Here is a 23,461-nt window from a genome sequence, read left to right as displayed (position 1 = left end):
AATGAGAGATGGAGCGTTTTCGCTCCACGTCTGGAGCCAATAAGTCATTAAAAACATGCAGTGCCATCGTCCTCCTACCACTTCCTGTTGTCTTCTTTGTCTTTTCTGCCAGTAGTAACATCTTGTTAATCACGACTCGTGATGCAAAAAAAGTGTTTCCATTGCAGTTTTTCAAAATACACTCATTTTGACACAGCCGAAAAACCGCCTCATCGTAATGCATTTTATCAAAAAACATGCATTTTTTACACAACTGTTTCCACTAAGCAAACTTATTTTCATAATACCAATTTGAGTAATTATATGGTCAATGCAAACACAGCTAGTGTAATGAATATCCTCATCTCTCCAGGTTTGCAACAATACAAAACACCAAATGCGAGAGTTTGGCAACAGTGAGTGATTAATCTTCCTGCTCATTAGAATATGGTTTTCAGTTCACTTCTAATTATGGAATGTGTCTTCTTGTGGAGAAAACACTTCCTCCTGTATCAGTGCCCATATCTGAATTTAATTTGGCCAAACGGAGTAAATCAATGGCTGCTCGCTGTGAGATATTGGGATGCTTCTCTGTGGTAGAGCACTAACTTGGTTTATTAAGACGGATCCCTCGCTACATATAAATTTGCCTTGCTGTCAGTGTTGCATCGTATAAATATTCAGGCATTAAGCCTCACGAAAACAGCCAGCATTTGCACATGGTCAGACAGCATGTCATAGCGAGTCTGTTTTTCTGGTTGATCTCCAAGCGGACAGTCCCTCAGGCCTCGTCTGATGGCTCCCTGACACTATCTGCGTTTCTGCAGTCAGAGCAGCTCACGACATCACTCAGAAATCAAACAGGACAGAGTATTGCATGCATCCCCCTCGATAATATCTCTCTGCCTCTTTCCTTGCCACCGTAGCGTTCAGCACCCTCTATGGAGCACTTCATCTCATTCATCCAGCACCCAGAAGGTTGAGAGTGTGTGCTGCTTGCATTGGGGAGGAGATGACGATGAGTGAGAGACCCAGCTGATAATCTGCTTAAAATGCTCAGGAATGTGTCTGGTAATATTAAACCATTGAATATTGCAGATGTCTTAAGATTGCAATAAAAGAGAGAGAGAAAAAAACTTAAGGCTGCATTTATGATTCATTATTAATTGGTTATATTGGGCCCCTTAAATATTTTTGATTTGGTAATGCTACGAGATGTCTGTTGTTTTGGTTAAAAACTTTTAGCTTTTTAATATATTGTATGCATTACCTTAAATATTCATATTGGAAATCACTGCAAATTTTGCACAATCATCTCTGGTTTTTGTTGAAAATGTTCTAAATCAAGAGAGGATGTTCATTAAATGGCAATTAAGAACCACAAAAGTAGTTTTTGATGTCAGAAGTAAAACATGAAAGGTTGTACCTAAGCCTGTCACAGTGAGTAATCAAGTGATGGCATGATAAATTAAAATGGGCTCCATCATTTCCATTCTGATTAATATTTTTTGAAGGTTCAGTTTTGTTTGCAGAGACTTAACCCATTTCATTCATGGTTTTGGATTATCATTTTTATTTATCTTTTTTTATTTAAAATCATTCCACTAGACACAACACATAATAAACTGAAGTCAAAGCAACAAATTATTCAATGACTATGATTATTTTTAAAGTATTGGCCCTACTTACTTTGTGTCTGATCAATACCAGATACCCAGGATCACACTATCAAAAAGGTTCTACTTCTTACCAAGGACTGGTACGTAATGCCAATTCTTAACTCTGGAAAAGAACCAGTTTGCTGTTGAGAAACCAGTCAGACACACATTATTATAAACTGAAGAAAGTATCTTACTCCTGCAATTAGGCCGATTCTTAAGGTACGAAATCTGCTGCCGTTTCTATATGTAATGACTTATAATACAAAAAATGTCTCATATTTGCTGATATGATTTAATAGATGAGTGGTCTGTCCTGGTGAACAGGACAGACCACTGTTCACCAGTCGTACGTCGTTCCCACGTACGACTGTTCACAAGGCTTGTTTTAAGTTTTCAAATCGTTTTTGCAATTCAGAAGTGTTTTCCCCAAGGACACAGATGGAGCAGGGATTCAAACTGGCAACCCACTGATTACAAGACAAACACCCACTATCGCCACAATGGCACTTGTCTGGCAACTTGTACAAATTGAAGAAACTCTACATGGTGTGTTTGGGTGTATTGTGAGTTGTTAGGGCTCGCAGAATGCTCTCAAACCTTCAAAAAAAAAAAAAGGCTCGTTGTCAAACCCCAACTCCTTTCTCTGTCTAATGGGTTCAGACTGCGGAGGGCTTGGTTTATTGTTTCTGACAATGCTGGCAGCTCAGCTTTCAGAAAGTCAAGTTTCCAGAAGTGGAAAAATGTCACAAATTTGAAAAACTCAATGCCACAAACCAGATTTTTCAAATCCTACAGCAAAGACACAAAATCTAAAACTAGTCTTTCCAGCAGTCATGTCTCGACCGTTCAGATTCCCATTGATCTTGATGGATGCAACTGTTGTTTCTTGATAAATGTAAAAAAAAAAAAAAATTCCTTTTTGTTCTCCATGACCCTGTCGTTCTACTCTCTGCCCGTCCTCCCTTTCGAAACACATGTAAACTGCCTATCTCATCTCAAAAAAACACTCGTCCCTTTGTACAGCCACATGTTTATTCATGGCACGACGCCGGCTGTGGCACATCAAGAGGCTGCTGGAGGAAGAGTGGCAGGTCGCGGCGCATTTTCCGCCCTGACAACACGTCAAAAGGAGGACAGGCACAAAGGAATTACGAGCGTCCACATTGAGTCACTGTATAAGGCTTGGAATCATGATTCGAAATGAACATTCAAGGCATTACGCTCACCGTGACAGTCGGAGGTATACATTAATCATTTCACCCAGGTGACGGCTGCGGCTCTGCATATTTCAGCAAACAAAACTCGACTCAGAGCCGCTGATTCACAGAGACAAACCAACATGAAAAGACATGGCAGATCAAAGGCCATCAAAGCAAAGATGACACCTCCTGGTGACAAATATGCAGAACCCTAGGACTCTTACTACCCTTGGCAATACTTGCCTCTTATAGCTTAAAGGTATGAAACCTTTGCGGTGAAATAAAGAGCAGCAGATGGAACGTAAAGAAAGCCAAGACACATGACTCACCCTGGGGCTGAGGAAATGGTGTAGCTCTACTTCTCCGTCTGTAATGGGGCCTAAGGTTAGACATGCTGAATAAGTAATACAGAGAAAGTAACACCGCCACGGCCAGGGAGACTCTCCTAAGCCTGAATACATAATTTAGGGAAAAAAGAAGCTCTTTTCTGCTGTGAAAGGCGCTGTCACAAGTTGTTGCATATTCTCCTCTCTTTGCCATCACCGGCGCTGGCAGAAAGCAGTGTTCTACTTTTCAACAAAGGCAGAAGTTGAATGAAAAATTTCAATCTCTGAAATGGGAGGCCGTTTAGGATAAAAGGTAAAGATGTCTTTGTGTGTGTGAGAGAGGTAAAAGTGCTCCTTCCTGTCCAAGGTGGTGCTACTGTACTGTACTGCGATGGAATGATTCACAGCAGCAAAGTCTGAGTCCAAAGGGAAACGGTTAACAGCGAAGTTTTATTGGACGCTCATGAACATATGCTTAGTCTTACGGAAACACCCGCCATGCTCCGTGGCTCCATCGAGCGGGGATGCTCTTGGAATTTAGAGCATGTCTAATCTATATATCGTCCCAGAAACCTGCCTGGCAGAAAGGCCAGCCATGTCCTAAACGTACACATACGCAAACACGTGTTCCTGCACAGGGTGGTTTGATATCTAAAACGCCTGTGGGCCGTGTGAGGAATGATTTGTTGGGAGATCCTGATTGGAGCTGAAAGATATTTGCACCAAGCGAGGCGCAATGGTGCCGCACACACAGAGCAGGGCTAAAAAGAAAAGAAACAGCACACTTCATCATCATTCACTGCCCTCCAGTTAATTTGGCCCTAATCCTTCCATCACACAGTCGTAATCCCAGATCAAAATGCCTATAAGGGCCAAAGACTTGGGTTTCTGCACAGCAGTGAAGTTAAGGAGATGTGTATAAATAAATGATTAGACACCTTACTTTAATGTCTGGCATGCATGTATTTAGGTCAAGATCTTCTGCATACCCAAGTAAGGATGGGCTAGTAAGACAGGAATCAACCACAACACTTCAAAACCCGGCCAATGGGTGACCAGTTTTATTTGGCTGCATAGAGCATGAAGGAAAGCAGCTCTTCCCTTCTGCAACTTGTTGCTGCACACTGCAGGCCAGCTGCCTGAAAGATGGATCATATTCTTTATGCACAAAACGGAGAAATTTAACTGCCTGTGGATATTTAAACAAATACCCGCACGTCACTGTACATCTGTCATTGTTTTCAATGGCTAAATTGAGTGCAACAGCTCTGACAGGCCATGTACAGACAGGTTGTGACATTACATGACCCCTCTGGTAACAGGAGAAAAAATAAACTCACCGATGATTTGATTGTGCTAATCAAATGAAACTGTGCCTATAAAGTTGGACACAATGAGGAGTTACGCTCTAGCCCTTTGGAGACAAATTAATTTCTGTTAAAGCCCCCAAATGTGTTTTAAATGAATAAAAGAAAGTTTGAAATTAATTTAGATTTATTTCATGACAAGACAGAGTCAAAATAACATGACACCATCATATTAGTCCCCACTCTGAAGATCCTAGCTTAGCAGCGAAAGAATGGCATCTGAAGGAGTATAGCCTCCATATTTTAAGACAAGTCACCATTTTTTTAATTGTCTTAAAAAAAAAAAAGAACTACTCCCTGGTCTGACGGGTGGAAGAGCAGAATGAATCCAGAATCTTGTCCTGAAGTATAACATTCACACCGACCACTGGAGAGTAACCTGAACACAACCTGATCTTCTGCTTCCTCATGAGAAACATGTGCTCTGTCAGACTCTGAGCATTCTTAACATGAGACGGACGCAGCGTTGCTACGGGGATTTAGCGTGAGGCTTCATGTCTTTCACGCCACTCGAGCATCCAGTCAGCACGTCTGCAGCTGAGAAAATTCAACACTTGTTGTAACATTCAGAATTTGAATTGTAAGGTGTAAGAGAAATTTGCAAAAAAAAAAAAAAAAACATTGGCAGAGAGATTGAGGGAAGTTCTTGTGTTTGGAGAAAAACCTGAAAGCAAGTATGCTACTACAATAACAATTTTACATGTTTTAGAGACTATTTTAAATGAACAAATACAATAGCAAATGTATAAAAGAGGGGAAAAAACCCATTTATACATGTATTTACAAACTCTTGTCCCATAAGCTGATATTTCTGGCCAAAAATTTGACTAATTATCTTTATTTCTGCAGCTTGCTCATTCTAGAAACAGTTTTGAGCCAAGCTAAAATTGAGGGTTAAATGAGATGTGCAGGTCATGATGCTCCTCAGTACTAATCGGCCTTTTCAGAACATCAGGGATTTATCAGGGAGCAAAAAAAAAAAAAAGATTGAGGGATTTCCCACCTGGATTTCCCTTCACTGTTTGTACACTTATATAACACAAAGATTCTCCCAGAGAAAGAAAAACTATCTGAAGAAGAAGAGTGATGATAAACACTGAAGAACGGTTCAGATTACTGTTTGTCATCTTTTGCTTTATAGAGCTTGATGAACAGGTCATTTGTCTTCAGCTGCTGTCCTCGTCAGAAATCTATCATTGTTTTTGGGTTAATTTAGACACACTGTCTCATAATACACAGGATATTTTTGAAGGAAATGCTGATTAATAACAGTGGAAACAGTTAATACTACAGTTGGCTGGTTAATCAGCTGCATGTCAACATCAGTCTTTTTTAATCAAGGATAATGAGGAGAGTAAGCCCACGTTTGCTTCAAATGATTAAAGAGCTTTAGTTACATTAGGCAGCTCAACCTGTAATAACCAATTGGAAAATGGTGGATCTATAAAAAAATTGTTGAACCATAATTTGGCCAAACGGCATGTAGTCTACGGAAGCTGTTTGATTCGATGCCTGAAAGAAAAATAGAAGAAGTTCAGCCGTTTTTTTTTATTTTAAGCTTCATCGTAAGTTCTTTTCCAAGGAAGAATGTAAAAGAAAAAATTATATGTAGTCTGTTAATTTTTAAAGCACTTAACTTGCTCCTTACATCACAGCCTTACTGACTTCACACCCCCCGGAAACCTCCACCAATTACCCATGATGGTGGCAGTATCATGCTTGGGGATTATTTTCCTCAGCGGGGATCGGGAGGCTGGCCCAAGGTGGTCTGTGACGAGGCTTCAACAGTTTTTAAGGATTTCATTTGTTAAAAAAAACAATAAAGTTGAAAATTATGCATCATTTTCCTTCTTTTTAACAATTATGTCCTACTTTGGGGAATCCATGTTTGATCCATAAAGGTTTGTTGCAGTAAAATGTGAAAAGACATCGCAAATACATTGATGGATTTAATTCAAACAAAAGAGAGAAATAAAAAAAAAATAAAAAAACTAGTATTGTGTGATGGTATTTTTTCCCATTTCATTGCATCACAGATGATTCTGAACGTCTTCTTCCCTCGATGAGGTCTTAATAAAAAAAAAATGATACTGTGTTTAAATCACAGTATCATTTTGAAAATGAAATATTTTTTAACAATAATATAAGCAGTGGCATTCTTTGTGAATAGTTGTGTTTCTATTAACCATACAAGTGCACAATTTGACATTCAAAAATAAATTTGCTTCAAGTAAAACATCAATTTCAGAAATATATATATATATATATATATATATATATATATATATATATTTGAAAACATTTTGCCGCTATGATTATGATTTTTTTTGTCGTCTTTTTTTCTGTACTGAAATTGGCTTATTTCGCAAAACACTTCACATCACCTGAACCACACGCTCAACAACCATATGTTACTACTGGCAGAAACAACAAAGAAGACAACAGGAACTGGTTGGAGGATGACGGCGCTGCATACTTTGAACGAAAAATATGCAGTGAACAAACTGATTCATGTGATTGTAAATGATCTTATTTAATGGAGTTATCGCAGTTGTGGAGTTGTGATTCCCCCCCCGACATTAGTGGGTTAATGACGACGTTTTGCGCACATTTGTAATGGAACCTTAGCCAGCGTTACCTAAGAAAAAAGGGAGCGCATTCTCTCTAGCTTTAGAACACACCGTTGTCAAAGCAACGCCTGAAAAGGGTCAGGGTTCAGATTTGATGCTCGTTCAATAAGACGCGTCGTGCAGCTCCTCACTAACTCAGGTTGGATAAGGCTCCATTGCTGCTGTTTGCTTGCAGCAAAACGGGTTCAAAGGGATATCTCTGAACATATGCAGAGTTAAGCGTCCATAATGATAGAGCATGTGCCGGGGCTGAGCCCTGGAGAGCTCCAGCTCAATTTAACCTCTGTTAAAAGTCTCGCCAAGTTCTCCATGTCCTTGCAGCCACGGTGTGCTCTGATGGCCCTCTTTGATTGAGAGGCCAGCAAATGAGGGGGAGTACCTGGGAGCCCTGGAAACCAGGGATTGGATATTAGCTCTCTGTGTGCATTCTAATAAGAAACTGCCTTCCAGGGGGAATTGGGCCCAGCAATCCAAGGTTAATCTAGATGTCAACACCTGCTGAGTGTGCAGCCGATTGCTGTGGGGTGACAGCCCTTATCTTCCCCTCTTTGCCACGGAAACGTAATGTGGCGTCTGAAGCTTCCCTCGCGCGAAGGGCGGCATTTCAGCGCTACATCCATGAACGTTTCTCATGGTTCTTTGCCTGTCCACCTGCTTATTTGATTTCCTTCAACCCACTTTGGCCACGCTTCCGAATTCCCCATGTCATTCCTCTAAGAAGCCACTGGAAGTAGTCGGAAGAGTCGATCTTTAAATGGATTTCAGAGGATTTTGAGCTGCATGGTGACTAATAAGATCTTTACAAATTCTTCAAGTGCAAAGTCTTCCCTTACACACTGCTTATGTTTGATTTGCAGTGCATAATGTTTAGTACTGATATAAAATAATTAAAAAAAAAACATGGCTTTAGTTTAAAAATTTTACTTTAATGTGAACTTCAGAAATCACTTTAAGTGAAGTAAGGCTACAACTGAATCATTTTAATCGGATAAAAAATGGCACATTCTACAGATTTTTTTTTAATTTAATCACTTATGCCTTTTTCATACAATATGAGAAGAACATTAAAATATGCAGGATGCAAATAATTCAATTCCTTTCTCAGATAAGAAAATAAACCCTTTATTGCCTAAAATGCACTTGTTTAGTGAACTTGAAAAGAGTGAAGCTAAAATTAAGTCACTTCAGGAGTTTTTGATAAAACATGTTTACAGACAAGAGTGATTTTAACTTTAAATGCAAAATGTTCAGATTTTTTGTATGGTTTTAATTATTGTGCTGAATATAGATTTTTTTTAATCACCAAATGGCCCTTTTTCATTCTGTATGCACTTATTAAATTAGTTGATGAATATTTCAATAATCGATTAATCACCATTAATCATTTCAGATCTAACCTGTAGAACTGTGCAGAGAGTACTGAGGATATTGCAGAAAATGCATATCAAGCAGTGAGAACTCAAAGGTCCTGATGTCAGACCAACAGCATCCTTCCATGGTGGCAGAGCAGCTTCCTTGTATCGCCCTTTGTTCAAGGTTAATGTATTGATTTGCTTTGCCTGTTACATGCTGGTTAGTTGTGGAACTGTTAAATTCAAGTTTAAATTTGTTGGTTCTGCTGAAAATCGAATTTTCCCAGGCAGTGAGGGACAAGGAGAAATCAACACAAAATCAGTGCTAGTGTCATGTAGCCCCAAGTGCAGGACAAGCATGGAGTCGTCTTCTGCTGATGGCCCATGTGGCAAGAGTCACCACAGCAGAGGAGGTACAGCCCACTTCTGATCTACCAAGCAGGCATCAGCCCAACATGGCAACCGGAACCCAGAAGGAGCAAAGGAGGAAGGATGCAGTGAAAGGCAGAGAGGGAGGGGTCCGCATCAGAGTCCAGCCCACAGTCAGTCCAACATGACAGCCAGCACTACCAGAGAGTGACCCACCGTGCTCACACCAACAGCACCACACCAGGTGGAGAGGGCCTCCGAACCAAAATGTATCTAAAACTTTGTCAATATTCTACTAATATTGCAAAAACACAATTTTGTTTAATTTAATGGAAACACCACAAATAAAATAAGTGAATAAGTTTGTTCACATGATAAAAACACCGTGCCATAATCCTCCTACCACTTCCTGTCGTCTTTGACTTTTCCACCTGTAGCAACATCCGGTTGCTGATCACGATTAGTGTGATGCAGAAAAAGTATTTTCATTGCAGTTTTGTGAAAGACGCTAAATTCAATACAGCTGAAAAGCCAACTCATCCTAGGGCAAAAATGTTAGCAAAAAAAACTTGAATTTTTTCGAAAATGGCATGTTTCCATTCATCAAATTTATTTTTGTAAATCCAATTTGTGCAATTTTAAGCTCTATGGCAACACAGCTCACAGCTAGCCAGAGCACCAACGGACTGATTCAGATCACTTGTGCTAGAACATCTGACACAAAGGCCAGACATAAACCCAACTAAAATCTGTAGCAAAACTTCTTTCACTGTCTGAAAAGGTTTACACCACTGTGTGAAGAACAGGAAACAATTCCAGTCTCTGAATGTACTTAGCTGGTAGGAGCATACTCCACAAGACTTCAAATACCAAAACAAGGCAGATTATCATAAATTATCTTAAGCTACCACTTGAAAGTCTAAGTTGTTAGAGACCATTTTATTGCTTTAGTTTTTAAAACAATCGCCAAGTTCAGTTTATGAGCTCAACTTTCAATAAATAACCAAGACTACTCAGACTGTTTATTCTGAAAAACAAAAATACGCACGTAACTCACTGCAATGGGCATTTTTACACCAACATTCAAAATGTTAAATGTTGTCAGCTTATTCCTTCTCAAAAAGGGATTATGACTCGTTGCATCTGTTTGAGATAAATTTGCAACATTCAAAATTTCTGTTCAAAGACACCATCCTTCCGATTCATCAGATTGTTGTTTAAGGTCTTAAGGTGACAAAATATGAGAATGTAACTTTAAAAAAAAAAAAAAAACGCTTTTGTTTAACATTTAGTGAAGCCAAAGTTTTTCTCCACCTGCTGTAATGAGTTCATGTTGCGCGTTAGGTTAAGAAAATGTTAATTTCCTACAGAGCATATGATTTTTGCATTGAGTCTCCACTGTGCCATTCAAAGGTGACTGAAATTTCCAACACGTCGTCTCAATAAATCCCCTGTAGTTTCATTTCGCTACACTGTCCTCTTATGGACTAACAAAGCTCACCGAGGGATACAAAAACCGCCTGAGGCTCCTGGATAATTATTACCTACTTGACCCCAAACATTAACTTTGACCAATCACTGTGTTTTTTTTTTTTTTTCTGGACACACCTGCAGCCATGAAATCTCATTTCATAGGTAATTGTCCCCCATTCCCTCACGGAGGAGTCACTTAACCCTCAGAAACCTCGTGCATCTCACCCCCGGCTCCCCATCCGCCGCGGCTTGCTTGCGTAATCCCTCCCAACACGGCACTTCTTTTTCATTTTGTCAAAATTAATTTATTTTTGCCACAGATCATCCAAATTAGAAGGCCGGCTTGTGGTGAAAATACATCTTTATTGCTGTCATCATCGATATCGCACTCCTTATCTGGGTCACTGAGCACTGATTGGCTGCACGGCAAATGGAGTGGAAACTCTCCATTTTGTTTCGGAGCCTTTCATGTTTCAAAAACAACACTGGGAGAAGGATGTGCATACTGGTGGGGGGTAAACAGTTAACAGGTCTCCGCTTTCCCACAAACACCTTCTTGTGGAGCGAAGTGAAAGACACAGAAACAGAAAATAAAGGAGATAAGGAGCAGTCTGTTTTCCGGGGACTGAGGGCAGTATTCAATCACACTTGATAAGAAAGCCTGAGGGATTAGTCAAAGGCATTCTGCCTGGGTGTTGAGAATGCAAGCCCAAGTTCAGGAGCTGAACACAAATGCTGTTTACGTCGAGATAGTACTGGAGACCGCTTTGAGGCACAGCAGAAGATTGGGATTTCTCAGCTTATCATAAAGCTTTTTTTTTCTTTTTTTTTTTTTTGGTGAAACAGAAGCAGCCATTTCTTTTTTTATATAGTCAAGGTCAGTGCTTTTGTTTGAGCATCTGCAGGTGATGAAACAAAAATCTGTCATAATAAATACTCAGTCACTGTATTGAGTACATCTTCCTAGTACCAGGTTGGCTCCTTTAAAAAAAAGCAAACATCTTCATAACTGCCTTTATTTTTGGTTAATAGATTCAGTGATAGAATCACACAGAGCAGTGAAATCAAACAAAATCGGTGTCAAACATTAGTGCTATGTTTGTGCTGCAAAAATTTTCATTTGTGCCGCTATCATTTTAAAGATATAAAGAAAGTTGGATTTCATAAAAGTTGGGGGGCTGGTTGACCTTTTGACCTTTACACTTTAATTAATATCTTCAAAGCCAAAGCAGCACAAACAAAAAATTTTGCTGCACAAATCAACACAAACGTAGCTGAGTTGATTGACACCCATTTTGTCTGATTTGAAGAAGGTGGGGGGTTGGTTGACCTTGGATGACCTCTGGAAACATTTCTTTATATCTTTAAAATGATAGCGGCACAAATGAAAGTTTTTGCTGCACAAACCAGCACAAACGTAGCACAAACGTTTGACACCAATTTTGTCTGATTTGAAGAAGGTGGGGGGGCCAACTTCACTCAGGTGAATCACACAGATGCTGCTGATGCGTTGGCTGGACAACCATAATAATGTCCCTACCACGTTCCCAATGCGCTCACTTGGATTAAAAAACAGTAGAGGCTGCTGGGACTGTTCAAAAAACCAGTCGTATAATTTGAGTATTGTAACTGGCGCGTTATCCTGTTTAAATTAGCCATCTGAGAATCTGAATACTACAAGGCAAGGCCAAGCACATTATAACGCATTTCAGCAACAGGCCAATACAAAGTGATTTACATGATGAAAAAATGTGAAGTAAAAAAAAAAAAAAAAAAAAAAAAAACAGGAAACAGTGACAACGTTAAGGAAAGCGTTGAAAAGTTTAAATATAGTACCATTAACCACTCGGGCAAGAATGGAGGATGCTTGGATTCGATAAACCAAAAGGGTAGAGGTGTAGCTTAACCTGTGTGTTGCAAATAATTACCTTGTTTATTTTGCTTGTTTACCTAGCAAAATAAGACCCAGATAAGCATTTAAATTTTAAGCAAAATGATTCAGCCTAGTTACATTAAACTAATTTCACAACAAAACCAAATATTCAGTCCTCTATTGTGACCACTGTCAACTTTAAAGTCAGACAAAGTACCTCTTTTAACAATACACCACAAATAAAGCTTATTAATTGCACTCTGTCCACTTAAATGCAGCCACCAGTCAGTTTTATACTCACGAAACCTTGAGGTGGAGGGGAAAACACCACTGCTGTCCTGTTTGGAAAAACATTGAGAGCGTTGAATTTTCCTCAAAACAGAGTGCGCTGAAAGTCACCGAGGAAAACATTTCAGCGTGTTGTGTCTGCCAGCCAGCTAGCTTAGCTTTAGCCCTCCGCCATGCCTCGTGTTTCTCTCCTCCTGGCTCTTGACTGGAGGAAAACAGCGCGCTGAAGCGGCCTGCTACTTTAGCTTAGCTTCAGGCTCACCGCCACGTTCCCTCCATCTTCTCCCGCTCTTCCCTCTCCTCTCTCCAGTCTGTTACTCTCTTTCCTTACCACCTCCGCGCAAAAACGTCTTGCCCCCCACACAGCCAATCCTCAACAAGTGCAGCTTACTTCACACTAACATTTTTTTCTTTTGCAATGTTTAAATTAAAAAATAGTGCTCTTAATCCATTTACAAACTCATTACGATTTTAACAATTACTGTGTAACCAAATTAATTAAAAAGTAACTTAACTATGCTCTTTATATTATTTAAATATTAATGTTAAGAAAAGTTTCTTAATATACTACTTTCAGAAATTGCTTGGCATCCTGTGGAGAGAAGTGGAACAGGGACCTAGGAGACCAGGGAGATCCTGGTGTGGTCTGAACAGATTGACCGTTATCAAGACGTAAAAAAATAAAAAATAAAATAAAAATACTGGTCATCCAGGATCTGACCTCACTAAGTCACAAGTCTGTCGTAGATTATTTGGACATAACATGCATAGCAATGCAAAGATATGCTATTGTAAAAAAAAAATCTGTCTCAGTGGCATAAAGCATAATAAGAACAGAACTGGACCCAAGATAGAACCTTGGGGCTCTCCAACAGAATCTGGATCTGTGGCTGAGGACAACTTGAGAACTTATTACATTTTCTTCAAGGTTTGATGGTTTTCCACACATCTTGTTGCAAATGTCAGTTGTTCTTCCATCTCAAACCAATTTACCCTTTACCTCTAACGCCAACTTGGTATTTATATTTTCACAATCTCAGCTAGCTAGATATTTTTATTTTTTTGGACACTTTTCTGTAAACAAGAAATATGCTGCTCATAAAAAAATAAAAATAAAAAAAATAACCCGAGCAGATCAGCAGTTTCTGAACTAATCAGATCAAATCAAATCAGCTTGAGTTTTTCTGATGGGTCTTCACCCTATCTTGTTACCCAAGGTATTGAGTAGCTGCTAGGCGATTGGCTGATGTGCTATATGTGCTATGAAGCAGTCGGGTATACCCAATAAAGCAGCCGGTGTGTGTGTGTGCGTGCGTGTGTGTATGTGTGTGTAATGAGTAGGAGTGCAGCTTCTCTTTCTATTTGCACAGCCTTCCTCCTCGCAAATGAGCTCGCCTTCTCATATTTGCAGAACAGAGAGGGCCGATCCGGAGAACCTTCATCTCCCATTTCCTGTGCTTGTGCGTTCCCCGCACAGCTGCCACGGTTATCAATGAAGTCCAATACCTGCTTATCTGAGGTGAGCTGACACAGCCAAATTCACTTCGGGATTGCTTTAACGCAACAAGACAGGCCATCCCCCGGCAAGGACGGAAAATAATTTCCTTGTAGTCATTTTGTGTTTTTAAAAAGATACAGATGAGACAGGGGCTCGGATTGTTGCGCAAATTGCCAAGGCAGCGTGGAGGCGCTCGATGCTGACAAGCAATACTGGCACGGGAGGATGGGGAGGAGGGGGAGGGAGGCAATCTGCCTTGAAACATGTTCACCTTAAGCACACCCTCAGCTGGATGCTTCCGTGTCGTGCACAATGCGCAGCGACCAGCTGGTACGTATGGTCCGGCTAACAGGGGCTGCTCTGTGCAGCTATGTTGCCTTGATTTTCATCACGCTCGCTGACCTTATTCTATCACACATCACAGAGGGACACATGAAACTGAGGCGTCTGCCGTGCACACCGTGATTTGATTTCTTTCAAAGCATGTTGCTTTAGAAGAAGAAGCAAAATGGCTGAAGAGTTCAGACTGGAGCGTCTATGTTTAGTTTTTGTCTCTGGGAATTTAGCACTGCCCTCAGAGTGTGAATCACACTGGATGTCAAAACATTACGTCTCATATTTGGGTGTGTTGATTTGAATTAATGGCCGCGAGTGAAGAAGATGGGAGTGAAGCCATTTGTCCTCCTTTCTGGGATTTTTATTAATAAGGACCGAACTCTCTCAACGCGGTCAAAGTGAGAGCGACGCAACAGGATGTAGAGAACTTTACGGGGCCATTTCCCACATCAAAGGGACACTGCTTGTTTTTGCCACCGACACGCTCTGACATTATTTCACAGAGTTGTTGACAGCATTACTTCTATCCAGGTCAACTTCCAGACAGTTTTTAATATATCACGTCTGTTTGCTCACAGGCCGACGCTCTCAGAACTACTTTCATTTCCATTAAAGGTAAGCAGCATGTGGCGTAAACATGGTGATATTTTGTCTAACCTGAATATAGGACAGCATGGATGAGGGGTGGGAGGCTCCATAAGCATCTATATTCAGTCTGTAGGGAAGTCTGTGTGTCGTACAGTGGCTCCCAAACATTTACACACATGCCAGTGGAAAAAAAAAATATTGCCAACAAGGTTTTTCAAACTTGTTTTCTCCTTTAAGGCAACAAACTGCCTGTGGAAATCATGGATTTTTTTAGTAGAAAAACAAAAGAAGCTCCAATGACCTGGTTTCATAGGGTGTACTCCCTTAAATCAATATTTTGCTGAACCACCTTTTTCAAAGATTTTGTGGTATTGTGAAGTGATTCCAGGCACCTGCAGTGACAGGCTTATAGACGCAGACGATGACTACCACCATCTATAGACTCTGCATAAGGGCGCCTACTCCAACGCTGCACCTTGCGCCCTCCCCTGACTCACCTTTTAAAGTATTTTGGTTGGAGGTTTATCACCATATTCTAACTAAATAGGTCATATTTGCCCATCATGTCTTGCTAAATTCCTCAAACCTGTCAAGGCCATACTTTATTTTTCCTGACTTGAATTTGATCTGTGGAGGAAACTAAAGATTAGGGTGATGAAATTAAGTATTCACCTGATATACTTGGACCTCACCAAAAGATAGACTATCCACTGAAACGTGGAAAAGCTTTAGAAACAAAACCTTTATTATCCATCTATATTTCTATATTTCAGACGCTTTAAAGAAACATCAGTTTGAAGGGAGGGATGAAATGTTTTGGGTTTAGAAATGGAGTGGGCACAATGCTCCACTTACTCCATTGTTCAGGTTCCTGTGTGTGTGTGAGGAATATATGAGGTTGCAGAGTCATAATGCTCTTATTGTGAATATTTTTGACACATTTTTCTAAAAAAAAAATAATAATAATAATCCATCGAGGTCTAGCTTAGTGATCATGTTGCTACAATCAGGTTAGCGGATCTTCCCACGCTAACGATAAAACACTGAAACTTTAAAATGGCCGCCTGTGAAAATGTTGACAGTTAAAATCTACTAGTTCAGCATGGTTCAAACTTATATGAACATTTTCCTTCTGATTGAGTCACTTTTGAAGAAACTAAGACAGAACGTCCGCCGAGTGCAGGTAAGAAAAATAATAATTTCACAGAACTTCACAATATGAACCTTTCCATTTTAAAGGTGGTAAATTACATCACAACCGTCAAACAAAGCAGCCTTTTAGCTACAAGTTACCTGTGATGCAACACCATGACTGATTCCATTATGTTTTAGACTCATTCTGTGTCAAAAGGCACTTCACCTTAATCTCTAAACCTGCTTTCCAGAAGGTAAAATTGCCTTAAATCCGGGTCAATAAGGCCGTTTTCCTTCAGCTGGGCGGCGCAGTGAAACCACGGCTGAATAGGGACATTTGACACACTCCAGTCTGCTGTAACGTGAGCACGCATACTCGCACAAACACACTTACTCACAGGCAAACAGTGAAACCTAAGCACACAAAAACACTTTGTAATTGTAAATCAATAAACAATTACAAAACGACCTGCTGCTTACTGACCTCAAATCCCTCGGCGGGGGCTGCGTCTCCATTTTCTTGTTTGTCGGGGCAGCTGAAACATTGCCGCGATAATGTAGCTGCCGCTTAACACCGACGTCCCTCAGTAAAGGCTTGGAGAATGTAGCAGCTAGAAAAATGCAAGTGTTTCTGTTTGCCACTCGCCTGTTTTATAGGAGAATAATAAAAGTGTGTACCTTGAAAAGAAATTGTGGTTGCTGTTCATGTAAAAATTGATTGGACCCACTGCAAGTCGGTAAAGTATTTAAAGCATTTCATTAAAAAAATTGTAAAGCTTTGGAATCAAGTTAAATCACATTAGCTGTAATACGGTGCTGTGAATGTTTCATTCCAGTGATGATTAACTTAAAGTTGTTTTTGTTTTTTTTTTGGTCAAACTAGATGAATTAGATTTTTATTCTTTTCACATTCAGCTCAAGGGTAAGTGATATTAATGCAACATTCAAAACACTGATACCAAAGATAATAAAGACGAGAGCAACAAAATGGTTTTAAATAGTGATTTTGCCTCTTTCATTTCCTGCTGAAGTTTTGTGAGAGAAAAATAAAAAAAATGAAATACACATCAATCAACCTGTAGAGTTAGGTACAGAGAAAAAACACAAACATGTAGACTGCACCTGAATCAACTATTTACCTACAACAGAGGTTTAATTACTATAAAAACAGCTTCAATGTGCCCAAGAAACAGGTAGCAACTCGCAGGCTTGGTGAATAGGACTGCTTTTCCATCAGTAGAGCTTGCTAAGGAATGGCGGTGGGAAGGTGTGATTGACAACTCAGGATTTCGCCCTACAGTCAAAAAGGGAAGTGAAGAAACCACCTCTCTTTCAAAGAAAAATATCAAAGAAAACTATCAGGAAGTACTAGGATTGGACTTAAGAGTACTGATGTAAAGATAGTTTCTCAGATAAAGCACCCTTCAGACTGTTTGGGATAAACGACTGGAGAAGAAGAGGTGATTGCTGCCGTGAGTCTTTTTGTGTCACGCTGACACTGAGGCGCCTTGAGACAATGATGTGTGGTTTAGCATCTAGTCGGTGCCTCAAAACATGGTTATGAATAAAGAACAGTCGAAACGCAATTTGGTGATGGACAACGTTTATCCAGATTGATGGAGCACCATGTCAGAAGGCGAAAGGGATAATCACTCAGATAATGTGGCCATCGGCAGAAAACTCCCAAGTTATTCATTCAGTTGAGAACCTATTGACAGCAGCATCACATTGACGTATTTCCAAAAAGAATAAAAACAGTCCAGAGGGTCGTATCACACATCTCTTGGAAAACGTTGCAGATTCCAGCCTGATTCAGAACCCAATGAGCATGAAGGTGCAATCTGAACAATTTCTGAAGGTTCCAGCCACTGAACATTGCTCTACAGAACAACCTATCAGCACATCGTGTCCTATTGAGATACTGCACAATATAACTACTTAACATGTGGACTCATTATCCAACCTCAATAAATGTAACAAATGTGAGTGATGCTGTCTAATGAATCAATGAAGCACCTCCATTTTCAACGTTAGTTAGATGGTTCTGTAACTGCCTGTAATGGTGCAGCTCTGCTCATTATGTTACACTTTATGGCCTTAGGAGGCCATCTGTCATCTTCCTTTTTGGTGATTTGGACATGAGGGTAGAAGGTAGAGGGAGAGTCTGGGTCTCCCAGGGGGCATCCTGACCAGATACCTGAATCCCATTAACAGGTGAAATTAAATCTTTTACATAACAACAGAAGAGCGAAGTGTTTGTCCTGTTGTAGATGTAGGCTACATTTACACAAGACTGTTGCCTGGAAACTGCCGGTGTTTTCGGATGTTGATTGGGGAAAGTTCCCTGTTTTGAGGGCAATGCAGAGACGCCTTGAATCAGCTGTAGTTGTCATGTCAGACCAGTATACGACGTTATTTTTGCATGATGTCAAATGCGCATTCCCTTAAGCTTTCACCTCATAGTAAATGTTAGAAATCCATCTAACATGAACAAAGTGCTGATGTAACACATTTATTCATCTGACACAGCAGGTTAAGTAGTACAACACAGCACAATGCTATCTGCCATTGTTTTAGCTGTTATTTGTCCGTTCTTGCACAAGATGATCCCTGCAGCAGTGTGTTCTGTGCATGTGAGCTTTCACTCCAGCAAAGTACAGAAAGGTTTCACTCAGACTTGGTTTCAAAAGGTTTCCGATGTGAAAGACTCTGGTCACTGGCGTCATGTAAGAAAGCAGAAGAGTCACAACAAAAATGTCACGGTTTAAAGAGTAGGCCGTACAAAACGTGTTCGTTCATATAGAATGCAGCCATTTATAGAAGCATGTTACTAGAGTCCTTAATTATGGATCGATGAATGATGCAACCACTTATTACTTTGGGGCAAGGAGGTCGAGTTTTGCCAAACAGGTGGGTGAGCTGGTCTGGCAGAACCAAGAGCACGTTGCCAACAAGAGCTGGGAATTAGAGACGTGCCTAGAGGAAGACACAAGCATCTGGGGATGCGCGGGGGTCAGAGAGTTAACACTTTCAGATTTGAGAAGGTTCTAGCTCCCCTGCAGCTTTATTCAGTGTTCATATACTCCTACACAAACTGAACCTCTAACCTGGCGCATTTTTTTTTGTTAAATAATCAATGATTTTAACTGAAATCGAACACAAAGCTGCAAAAATACGAAACCTGTATCTGATCAAATGGAAGAGCAAAAAAATAAACACATACAGAAGACAGGACGTTCATCTCTGAGATTTAGAGAAGGACGAGAGCGTTTCAAATTCACATATCTTTATAAGACAGGACAAAATGGAAAAGGAGATCGTCTGATTGTTTGAAGACATTTTCTTAAGAGAGTCACATTAATACAAAGATCTATCATGGAATACCAGTATTTTATATACTGCAGTCGTTATACCACATTTTTATATTCTGTAACATGTGTACATGGTAATATGCCAACTTTGCTTCAAAAAGTGTTCAGTTAGTTCATCCAAGAAGAAGAAGAAGGAAATAAAAAAAGAAAAACATATTAAACAATATATAACTCACCATGAAAGGATTACAATACCCTGCAAATGCTCACGTTCTGTGTCATAATGTCTTTAAGCGTTTATCTTTACCACAAGAGAATACACAAAACTCAATACTTTGGGTAACTCGATGGATTTGATCCCGCTTGTCATATAAAAAACACATGGAGTAACTGAATGCTCATTAATGCTTTACATAGTCCCAAAGGAGAATGGAGACAAACACAGTGATACTGTGAGAAGTCGTGTCGAGATAAAAAGAAAGGAGTGTAAAGAGATCCACACAGAACTGCTATATATTCAGACACAACATGAAATAGAACAGTTGCCTGAGGTTCGTCGTTCAGATTGAAATCTCCAGGATGTGAAAAAATGAATTCAAAACTAAGCATGTTTCTTTTTAAGCTCAACCTTCAAAATTAATCTCATTTTGATCTCACTGTAGATTTCGTGGGTGTTTCCCCCCCCAGCCTCCTCTTTCAGGAAGAAAACTTTTTATATTACCAGGTTCATTTAAGACAAATTATCAAACTTTATCAACAACAATCAGCTGATTTGGTATCAGTTGATACTTTGTGATATAATAGTAACAGAAGAGGCATGTTTGTCAGATACAGCAGGTGTAAAAATAGTCACCACACATGAATAGCTGATGAAAAATATCTGTATCATAAAACTTGATTCAGTTTCTTTTTTTGGACAGTAATGTAGCAAGATCTGGATGGTATCACTCAGTAAAGTCTGTTGTTTCAGTTTCAAAGTATTATGCCTATTTGCTTTCTTGCTAAGAAAAGAAAGAGGAATGGTAAAGTGGTGAGTATTTGGTCAAAATGCAGATTTCGCCAGAGATACATAAGCTTAGCAGCACAAAGTCTAAAAACAGGACGCCTACTTTCCAACCAGCCTTGAACAACATTAAAATCCACAAATCGATTTACATGTCAGTGAAACTAATCGGAGCTGATTAACAAAACGGAACAAAGAAAATGATGCTGTTTAGAGTACACCAATAAAATATGGGTTTATCTTCCACCTCGTTTTCCAATACATTTTTGTGAGGTATTCTAAGACGCCTGGGAATTATGTCACATTCAGTCTTACTATTTTCCAGTTTCAAGTCAAAAAACCATTAGAATGTGTTGCAGTCAGTAAACTGAGTATAGCCAGCGTTAGTAATTAAAGATATTAGATAAGAGGCATTGGCAGATAACATTGCTTACCAAGGTTTTGAAAACATACGGCCTCCAAAACGATTAAAGTTCTCGCCGTACTGTTCCTACAGTTTAAATGTATTTTTGCTGAAATGCTAAAAAAACATTCTGGATTGACCAAAGTTTTGGGTCACTCTAAACTTAAAATTGGAACATTCCAGATTTCAGTGCTGCATTGCATTAGCATAGGTTGGTCTAGCTAGCACTGATTCTGAGATCTTGTTCACTCAGACAAAAGGTATTTCTTTAAAACAAGGTTATTCACAGACTGAAAAGTTGTTATGCAGACAGGGAATACTCATACACACCTTTTCATTTCTCTGGAAATAAAAAAAAAAAATCACGATTTTAAATATAATTTTTTTATGTTTGGGGTAAGCTTGAGCAAAGCTCACACTGACTGTACTGGTATTCTATACAGCTTTGACATTTAGAAAAATTTGATACATTTTTAAGAAGCTAATGAAACAAAAGTAAGAGTAATGTAATGAAATTTCATTTTCATAATTTCACCCCTACATTAGTTTTTTGTGAAAAGACAAAAAACAATTCAAATACATTTTAAAAAAAAACCCAATCTAAATCTGATTGCAGTAAGAAATCCCAAATTATTTGCAACATTAGTATTAAGCAGTTTCAGAGACTGGTTCTCCCGTTGATTACTTTATGCTAAGCTAACTTGACTGATTTCTGTGTGGAGCCCAAAGATGCATTGTTATGGGCCTCGCAGTAAGAAAGCAAATAGCCATATTTTACAAAACGTCAACCTACTTCTTTACAGATACCAAAACATGAATATGGTCAGAGTTACAGAAATGTTTTCTTTAGCAGTTTCACACCAAAAAGCTTGAAAGTGACAAAGCATGTGTTTGTGTTTCGGGGTTGTGGCGTGACAGATTACTTAACTCATTATCCTTGCTTTGAAAAGCAAACGAAGTGGAACGTAAAGGCGAGGCTTCAGCGCCTCCGGTACGTGAACCATGGCTCTGAGTCATCCCGCGCTCTCCACAGTCTGTGCGATGCGTCGTCAGTGGGCCCGTTTGAACTGGATTCACCGTCGTCATGTTCAACAACTCAACCGGCGCTGACGCGGGTAAAAATCCCCAAGAGAAATTCTCCACGGAATCGGGATGAAAACAAGGACCATAGCTCAATGCTTTAGTCATCCGGATCACAGTCAGGAAAAGGAACCAAAGTAAAATCAGGAAAAAATAAGTTAACACAATTCTGACACGTAGAATTTTACAATATGTACATTATTTTTTAAATTAAAATAGATTTTGTCAGTTGTCTGATTGGATAGGTCCTCTACAGAGCACAGCGTTTTCTCCGACCAGCCAGTGTTATTCCACAGTTTCCCTTTGAAAGCTCGGAGCCGGCCAATCAGAGAGCGTGTAAGGCTTCCTCATCTCTAGTCCCTGCCAGTAGTTTGTTGGTGGCGACTTCTTACAGGGGCCAAGCCCTTGGTGACGAAAAATGCCGGACCCTTTAACACCTCGACCGACCTTGAAAAAGAAATAAATATAAAATATATGTAATATTTCTATATATATTCATAAAACCAAACCCAGGATAGATTTTAAACTCTGATGTATTCTCTCCACCGTATCAAGCCGTAGCCGTTTTCCCATTGCCAGCCCGGTTCCCTTTCTCCATGTTTGTGTAATTTTTGCAGTTCTTTTTTTTCCCCGATGGGAAAATTTTTTTTCTTCAAACATGTACATCTTATACGCAGGTAAACAAAATGTAAAAGTGCATGTTTTTTTTTCTCCTTTTTTTAAATTGTTTTTATATGTTTTAATCCACTATATCCAAAAGTGTTGCAGGCACTTAAGTCCCTCCCAAACGAAGCAGGTGTTTTCGACAGTGGATCAGGTTGGTTTGGTTATTCCTGGATTTTCATGTGGGAATCTCTTTGTCTCGTTTTTGTCTCTGTCGATGTTTTCCGTCTGTTGGGGAACGGCAGGGTTTGGGGAGGGAGGGAGTGTGGTGAGGGGGGAGCGGCTGCTGCTAGCCTAGGATATCCAGGTAGACTGGGGTGGCTTTTCCCATGGCGAACAGGACCTTCTGGATGTCCTTAATGTTCAGTCGCTGCTGCGGTTCCCTCTGCCAGCAGCCCAGCATGATGTCGTAAACCTCCTTGGGACAGATCCGTGGCCTCTCCAGTACCCGACCCTGGGTTATGCACTCGATAACCTGTAGAGGAGAGAGAGAGCGAGAGAAAGAGACAGCAGTGGGGTGAGAGAGGCCGTTGCTTTGCTTCCTTCATGATGAGAAAGTGGTGACACCGGGTGGACCGTCCATTGAGATTTGAGCTAATGAAACAGATATGAAAGAAACAGGATTTCTGTTTGAAATTTTTTTCCCCTGTCCCACGTCATAAAATTCTAATGAACAGAGTCAGTGAAGGTGGATGTGTGAAACCCTGACTGATCAGTTGTTTGCTAGGCTTGTGCAGCAATTAGTCATATGCAGTGGTGGGAAATAAAGTACAAGTGCTTCGTCACTGTACTAACTACAATTTTCATGTATCTGTACTTAAGTAGATTTCATCTGATTAGATTGCATTAAGTAGATGTTGCATCTGCAATGAAAAAAATGCCTGAATTATTGTTTGGAGGTGTTGACTGAGGTGTTGCATATATGGGA

The 23,461-nt window shown here is 39.9% G+C and overlaps 1 protein-coding gene and 1 long non-coding RNA gene across 5 annotated transcripts in view; both read right to left on the bottom strand.

Moving 5' to 3' along the window:
- The window catches only part of LOC103136002 (uncharacterized), a 114,434-nt gene extending 101,457 nt beyond the window's left edge, over positions 1 to 12,977 (bottom strand). Inside the window, exon 1 of the long non-coding RNA XR_001661720.1 lies at positions 12,531 to 12,977. This is a non-coding gene — a long non-coding RNA (uncharacterized LOC103136002). The remainder of the gene's footprint in view (positions 1 to 12,530) is intronic.
- Positions 12,978 to 19,395: 6,418 nt separating this feature from the next.
- Positions 19,396 to 23,461, bottom strand: part of ntrk3b (neurotrophic tyrosine kinase, receptor, type 3b) — a 327,306-nt gene continuing 323,240 nt past the window's right edge. For all 4 annotated transcript variants that reach the window (XM_016669995.1, XM_016669996.1, XM_007549069.2 and 1 more), the window contains one exon: positions 19,396 to 23,008. In XM_016669995.1, coding sequence (XP_016525481.1) covers positions 22,823 to 23,008 — 186 coding nt within the window. In that variant the 3' untranslated portion in view covers positions 19,396 to 22,822. The remainder of the gene's footprint in view (positions 23,009 to 23,461) is intronic.

Source organism: Poecilia formosa, unplaced genomic scaffold (assembly GCF_000485575.1).
Source record: "Poecilia formosa unplaced genomic scaffold, Poecilia_formosa-5.1.2 Scaffold29, whole genome shotgun sequence".
Classification (NCBI taxonomy): Eukaryota; Metazoa; Chordata; class Actinopteri; order Cyprinodontiformes; family Poeciliidae; genus Poecilia; species Poecilia formosa.
This window is presented reverse-complemented; position numbering and strand designations above follow the sequence as displayed.